General features: G+C 53.2%; 1 protein-coding gene across 1 annotated transcript in view; it reads left to right on the top strand.

Moving 5' to 3' along the window:
- The first annotated feature begins 1,482 nt into the window (after positions 1-1,482).
- LOC143298675 (uncharacterized) overlaps positions 1,483-7,861 on the top strand; it is a 37,254-nt gene continuing 30,875 nt past the window's right edge. The window contains exons 1-4 of the mRNA XM_076611558.1: positions 1,483-1,492; positions 1,628-1,790; positions 1,926-2,136; positions 2,393-2,558. Of these exons, the coding sequence (XP_076467673.1) occupies positions 1,483-1,492; positions 1,628-1,790; positions 1,926-2,136; positions 2,393-2,558 (550 nt within the window). The remainder of the gene's footprint in view (positions 1,493-1,627; positions 1,791-1,925; positions 2,137-2,392; positions 2,559-7,861) is intronic.

Raw genomic sequence — 7,861 nt, 5'->3', positions numbered from 1 at the left:
CAACAGTGTGTGCTTTCTGGACTGAACTGAAAGCAAACGACATCTTTAAAACCCAACAGTCCTGGATAGTTCAATAGTGTGTGCTTTCTGGACTGAACTGAAAGCAAACGACATCTTTAAAACCCACCAGTTTTGGATAGTTCAACAGTGTGTGCTTTCTGGACTGAACTGAAAGCAAACGACATCTTTAAAACCCACCAGTTTTGGATAGTTCAACAGTGTGTGCTTTCTGGACTGAACTGCAAGCAAACGACATCTTTAAAACCCACCAGTTCTGGATAGTTCAACAGTGTGTGCTTTCCGGACTGAACTGGATTTCTTCAGGGAGTACACCTGGTGACTGATGAATGTGAGTGTTGTGCCTGGATGTGCAGTCTCTTGTCACACTGTGTTGTGCTCTTCACACGTCCAGCCCTCTGAGGGGTCAACGGACCGTACTGTCCCTTCCGTGTGGTCACTGTGTGGAGTCACCACTGTCACCAACCCTCTCACAACATACACACTAGTTTTCCTGGTTTGGGCTTTCTGAAAGAGGAGAAAGACCAGTACCGTTTTCAAGTACTGACTACGTGATTGCAGCCGACTTGAGCCAGTGGTGTGCAGTCACAGTGCGTGGCGCCTTGCTTGGGGGCAGTGGGCGGGGAAGGTGGTGGTGTGTTGGGGAGGGATCGAGCGATGCGCTGATCTGGGGGAAGGTCAGTGACCGTGCTGTGTCCGTCTCAGACACCCCCCTCCCCCTCCACCTGACTCCCAGGAGGAGGTCTGGCAGCAGTGTTCAGTCCGCCCACGTTGTGGGAACTTGTGCCGTGTGGGGTGGGTGTGTCTGCCTGCTTCACCACGCCTGTGCCCTAACTTGTGCCGTGTGGGGTGTGTCTGTCTGCCTGCTTCCCCACGCCTGTGCCCTAACTTGTGCCGTGTGGGGTGGGTGTGTCTGCCTGCTTCCCCACGCCTGTGCCCTAACTTGTGCCGTGTGGGGTGTGTCTGTCTGCCTGCTTCCCCACGCCTGTGCCCTAAACCCCCCCTACCCACCGGTGTCTCCACCACTTCCTCCACCCCACCCTCCGTCTCCCTGTCCCACGTGTTGAAGAGAGACGTTGCGCCACCCACCACCTCCCACACAACCGCCGCAACTCCAGCAGCGACTGACAGGCTGGGTGAATCATCACCACTTGCCCAGGGCAGAACCCAGGCTGCCTCCCCGACCGTGCTGCAGTGCTGGGTGTGGCCACTCACCGCTTGACCCGAGGCACGACGTTTGACGCACCCCCCTCCCCTCCTCCTTCACGTGTCGTGCACCATCACCCAGCCTCCCCCTTCACGTGTTGTCCCTTCACGTGTCGTGCACCATCACCCAGCCTCCCCCTTCACGTGTTGTCCCTTCACGTGTCGTCCCTTCACGTGTTGTGCACCATCACCCACCCACACCTTCACGTGTCGTGCACCCCCTCCCCCCCTCTCTCTCCTTCACGTGTGGGTCCAGGGATGGTGTCAGGTGAGCACAGTGGCCTGTGGGTCTGTGCTGCTCTGCTTGGCGCGGGCTGTCCTGGCCCCTAGACCCCCCGGTCCCCTCTCCCTTTCAGCCTCTGCTGTGTTCAGTGTCAGCCCCTACCGTGTCTGTGACGGCCAGAGACACTGGCCTTGCTGCGGTCTCTCTGGATGAGCGACCCCCACTCCCTCCCCCACCCCCTTCCCTGTGCAGGGTGCCCCCAGGGGACTGGTACATGGAAACCTCCACCCTCGCCACTGCCCCCCACTGTGACAGCGGACCTTGCTGATGCCGGCAGCCAGCCGTGGGCAGTGAGTCCTGTGTCTGGGGACGGCCGTCCTCCACCCCCGCTCTGACACTGACCCCTTCCTCCCTCCTGTCTCCCTTCTCCTTCGTCCGCCCTCTGACGTCATCACAACGTCGTCATCACGCGTGGCAGCGACGTCACAGGGCCGGCAGCGTCAACGGCAGCCGTGCTGTCGGCGGGGGACGTGGCGGCGTCCTGGGGGCCTGCCGACCCTGCTGCCGTCCCCGCTCCCCCTCCTCCCGCCCTCCCCGCCACCATCGTCTCCTTCCTCGCGGGCCCCGAGCTGCTCGTGCTGCCGGTCGTCCTCGGGCCTTGGGACGCCGCCGCGGAGATCGCTGGCAGGGTGGGTGGTGGTGACGTGGGTGGTGGGGGTGCTGCTGATGCAGCTACCTCCCCCCGCCCACACCCGCCCCCTCTCCCCTGGCATGCTGCCTGTGCGGGGGCCTATCTCCGTCACCTCCACCACCACCTCCGCCACCACCACCACCACCACCGCCACCACCGCCGTTGCATCACACCCCCCTCCCCCCTCCCCCCTCAACGCCTCCTCCCCCTCCCTCCTCCCCCTCCTCACCAACCACAGTCTGGACGTTCCTCAGGGGGACCAGCCCCCCGTGCCCCCCATCCGTGAGGGTCGCCCCCCCCGCCCCGACCACTGGAACTGGTCCACGCACCGCACGCTGTACCTCAAGAACCGCTACGGGCAGTACCTGCAGATGTGGCCCAACGGTGTCACCAGGGCCGTGCCCGAGAACGACTCCTTCTGTGAGTACTGTTTGGGGATGGTGGTGGGGGTGGGGGGGTGTTTGCATACCTCACTGTATTGCTGGTTTGTCTGTCTCCACTGCATTATGTATGTGTAACACACACACACACACACACACACACACACACAGATAGATAGATTCTTTGGGAGAGTAGCTGTCAGTCAGGAGAGTGGCAGTCAGACCTACTCTCTGGGTCGATCAGCAAATTGACCTCAGTGTGTCTCAGTCTCACTCTCTATCAGTCTGTGTGCAAGTGTAGGAGTGTTCAGGCCAGTCTGGGTATGAATCATAGAATGATGTGTGCATGCAGTGTTCATCTCTCAGTCTCACTCTCTATCTCACTCTATCAGTCTCACTCTATCAGTGTCACTGTGTGAAGGTGTAGTCCTCACGCCAGTGTGGGTGTAGACAACAGAATGATGTGTGCATGCAGTGTTCATCTGTTGTGCTGCAGCCAGCAGCAGTTAGGGAGGCACCGTGCCACAGTTGGTCAGGCGTTAAATCTGATCCACTGATCAAACGTTGCAGGCCGCGTTTCGGCCTGGTGTTGTATCATTGAGTGAAGCACTTTACTCAGACTTTTATCACTCCAGCCAGGTGTAAATGGGTGCCAGACTTGGTTGGGGGGGGGAGGGGGGGGGAGGTTGAAACGGCACAAGGAGAGGACTGGGCCCGCCTTCACATGCCGAGCCCTGGACACCCAGGAGATATATATATATATATATATATATATATATAGAGAGAGAGAGAGAGAGAGAGAGAGAGAGAGAGAGTGCATTCTCAGCAGAAGAAAACAGGGGGGGGCTAATCCCATCAACACAGCTAGTGGTCGTGACTGGACTCTCCTTGCTCTGAGTTCGAGGTCACTGAGCAGGACAGTGTATGTGTGTGTGTGTGTGTGTGCGTGCGTGCGTGTGTGTGTGTGTGTGTGTGTGTGTGACTTGGTTGTCACATGCCGTGTTTGCATTGACCGACACTGTCTTGGCACCTTGTCCGGCTGATCGATAGCAGATTAAGTCCATTCCTTCAGCCTCACTGACCTGCGGTGGCCACCGCTAACAGCTGAGACCCCTGTCCAGGTCTGTTCTGTTGGCTGGTCAGCAAATCCACCCGCTTGCTCGCGACCCGACCCTGAATCAGTCCGCGAACGACCGTTGGTTGAAAGCCACTGATTGTGAGGGCGTGTTGTGTGTGTGTGTGTGTGTGTGTGTGTGTGTGTGTGTGTGTGTGTGTGTGTGTGTGTGTGTGCTGTTCAAGGGTTTTTCGTTATGTTTGCGATCGTTTTCTTGTTTGTTTTTTCTCTCCCTCCTTTATCATTTGATTTACTTTTTTCTTCTTTATCATTTGGTTATTAATTTGATTTACGTTTTTCATCTTTTTCCCCTTTCTATTCTTTATACTATCATTGCAGGTCTGTTCCATTTTGACTGATACTGTAACACTAACAGTTGGAGAATATATTTTCTTAATTGATTGCAAATCGAAAATGGAACTACACACATGTATGCAAAATTATGCTAGCAGTTACACGCACACACAGAGACACACACAGAGACACAAACACACACACACACACACACACACACCACTCACTCACTCACTATTTCTGTAGTTCCGCAGAGCAGTACTTGCAGTGTCTGTTCTACACCATATTGTGTCTGCATTGTGACGAGCATCGTTCCGACTGTGTCATCACTGGCACTGCACTGTCTGTCTGTCTGTCTGTCTGCTTGTCTGTCTGTCTACCTGTCTGTCTATCTACCTGTCTGTCTACTTGTTTGTCTATCTCTGTCAATCTGATTCTCTCTCTCTCTCCCTCTGTCTGTCTGTCTCAGTGTCTGTCTCTCTCTCCCTCTGTCTGTCTGTCTCTGTCTGTCTGTCTGTCTCTGTCTATCGTGAACAAAAAAAGAAAAAGAACCCAAACAGAAACAGAACTACAAGGCCAGAGAGAAGAAAGGAAAAGGAAAATGCAACAAAATGATGATAATAGTAATAATAATAATAATGCTGCTGCTGCCACTACTACTACTACTACTTATGATATTAATAATGATGATAACTAATAAGAATAAGAATAGTAAATGAAAAAGGACAAGACAACTACTTTCTGCAATTCTTGTCTGTTGTCTTGTTTTCCAGCAAACTCTATTTTTACTACTTCTACTGGTTTTTGTTGTTGTTTTCCCCCACTACTATCACTACTGCTAATGCTAATGCTAATGCTAATGCTAATGATAGCGACAGAGAGAAGAGACAGACAGACAGAACTGAAGCCGAATCACCAAGCTGGCCAAGGACTACAGCCACCCCCCCCCCCCCCCACACACACACACACCCCACCTGTGTGGACCAAAGAGCAGGACCGAGGCAGGGGGGTATCCTAACGGCTAGCTGACCACACGACCTCACAGACACGCTGCGCAGACCTCAAGAAAAGCCTCTGAGCCGTCCCTCAGGGTCTCTGCCTCCCCAGGCGTTTCCCCTCCTCCCTTACCCCTCCTCTCTGTCTGTCTGTCTGTCTGTCTCTTTCTCTCTCTCTCTGTTTCTCCCTTTCTCTCCCTCCCTTTCTCTCTCTCCCTTTCTCTCTCTGTTTCTCCCTCTCTTGCCAGTACTGTATATATATATATATATATTGCGGGTTTGTCTGGCATGGGTTGAGGGAGGGAAAGGGGGTGGGGGTGGGTTGGAGTATTTCGACCGAGACACAGAGAGCGAGAGAGAGAGAGACAGAGACGGGAGACATGCAGAGAGAGAGGAGGGCGGGGGGTGGGGGGGCATAGAGAGAGACAGGCAGACAGACAGAATAACTGGGGAAGGGGTGTGGAGGTGGCGTGGAGCGGGAGGAAGGATATTTTGGGGACGGTGAGGGGGGTGGGGGGTCATGAAAGAGATAGAGAGAGAGAGAGGCATAGACAGAGAGAGAGAAAAAAGAGACAGAGAGAGAGGCATAGACAGAGAGAGAGAAAAAAGAGACAGAGAGAGTGGGAGGAAGAGTAGTGGAGGGGGGGGGGTGATGAAAGAGATACAGAGAGAGAGAGAGGCATAGACAGAGAAAAAAGAGACAGAGAGAGAGAGGCATAGACAGAGAGAGAAAAAAGAGACAGAGTGGGAGGAAGAGTAGTGGAGGGGGGGGGGCAGTGGCCCCAAGAGCTTGTTTGGCTGTGTGTGTGTGTGGGGAGGGGTATCGTGCCGACACCTCTTCCATACCATGCACACATGGAGCAGTCTGGTGTTGTTTTCCCGGGGGTGGGGGGTGGGGGGGGGTTGAAACCCACTGATTTCCCGATGATCCACCATTCACAGCCATTCCACGCATAGCAAAATAAAAGAAAATAGCATGAAATGAAAAAAAAAAAAAAGCAAAAAAAGCAACAACCCCAAAAAGTTTATAAAAAAAAAAGAAAAGAAAAGAAAGAAAAACGAGACAAACATGCAGACACAACAGTCCTACGGCCCTGTCACACACACCGCACAGCTCTCTCTCTCTCTCTCTCTCTCACACACACACACACACACACACACACACACACAGAGAACTCAGGACATTTGATGCCGAAGAACAAAATCTATTTGTTGTGTCCTGTTTTTCCCGTTTCTTTCTCCGCCATCATTTTTACCAAGCCACGAGGTTACGCTAGTCTCTGCTACTGCTACTGCTACTACTACTACTACTACTACTACCACCACCTATTCGGCATAAAACGCAAGCAAGTGATGAACACGTAACGTACGTATGTCCTTGTTTTGCCCTTGATGGCGTGGACATGGTGAGTCACGGGCAGAGGCGATGTCAGAAGGGCCCGGCAAGCCGGAGATATCGGCACGGACTGGTCCGGAAGAGGACCCAGACATCTCGTTTGTCGGAACGTGGATTGTCAGAGGCAGGCGGACCGGGCCCGAGCATTAGCATACAGACAGCCTGTTAATGGGGCACGTTCTTTCCGACTTTCCTGCTCCTTCTGGAATCGAGAGAAGGAAGGAAAGAGAGAGGGAGGGAGGGTATAGGCTCCAGGCTGTCTGTCAGGAAAAGAAGTATACAGGTAGGTCTGTCTAGTGTTGGGTGGTTGAAAGGAAAAGTGTACAGGTAGGTCTGTCTAGTGTGGGGTGGTTGAAAGGAAAAGTCTACAGGTAGGTCTGTCTAGTGTTGGGTGGTTGAAAGGAAAAGTGTACAGGTAGGTCTGCCTAGTGTTGGGTGGTTGAAAGGAAAAGTATACAGGTAGGTCTGTCTAGTGTTGGGTGGTTGAAAGGAAAAGTATACAGGTAGGTCTGTCTAGTGTTGGGTGGTTGAAAGGAAAAGTATACAGGTAGGTCTGTCTAGTGTTGGGTGGTTGAAAGGAAAAGTATACAGGTAGGTCTGTCTAGTGTGGGGTGGTTGAAAGGAAAAGTATACAGGTAGGTCCCTGTCTCTCTGTCCCTGTCTTTTCCTGTCTCTCTTTTCTATATTTTTCATGCTTTTTCCATTTCTTCCGTTCTTCTCTCCTTAATATCTCACCCCTCTCTTCCTTGCACGCACTCACATACACATGTTCACGCACTAATAACGCACATTCATCCGCACACATAAACAGAAACGCACTGGAACGGGCACATGCGGACGCACACATAACCTAAGAACACACACACACACACACACACACACACACACACACACACACACACACACACACACACACACAGGGAGAGAGAGAGATGAAGGAAGTGTATCCTCGGCATGTCAAACGCCAGGAGTGCTAGTAGAACAGCATGGAAAAAAGATTATCACAATACAACCCACACCCCCGCCAACCCACCCACCCACCCATATCCCTTGCCTTCCTCTCGCACTATCCCCATTCGCCCCCCAACCCCCCCCCCCCCGCCCCCCCACACCCTCCAAATTCATTGACAAGAAAGCAAGTTTGGGAGCAACGGAGAGAGAGAGAGGGGGAGAGAGAGAGAGGGAGGGAGAGAGCGAGAGAGAGAGAGAGAGAGGGAGGGAGGGAGAGAGAGAGAGGGAGAGAGAGAGAGAGAGAGGGAGAGAGAGAGAGCAGGCCTTATCCTGGGGATCCGTGAGCTGCGGAGTGTGGAAGGTTGAGAGGTGATGGATGCAGCAGACACTGCAGTGGTTCTGTAGTGACAAGAAGCCACATGGAATTCAGGCCTGGAGAAGGTTTCGGTGTATCGCCTCTCTGCAGTCCTGATGTGATAGACCTCCATACCACTCCTCTCTCTGCAGTCCTGATGTGATAGACCTCCATACCACTCCTCTCTCTCTGCAGTCCTGATGTGATAGACCTCCATACCACTCCTCTCTCTCTGCAG

This window comes from Babylonia areolata, chromosome 24, assembly GCF_041734735.1.
Source record: "Babylonia areolata isolate BAREFJ2019XMU chromosome 24, ASM4173473v1, whole genome shotgun sequence".
NCBI classification, from domain to species: Eukaryota; Metazoa; Mollusca; class Gastropoda; order Neogastropoda; family Buccinidae; genus Babylonia; species Babylonia areolata.
Note: the sequence above shows the minus strand (reverse complement) of the source record. Positions and strands in the feature narration are given on the sequence as shown.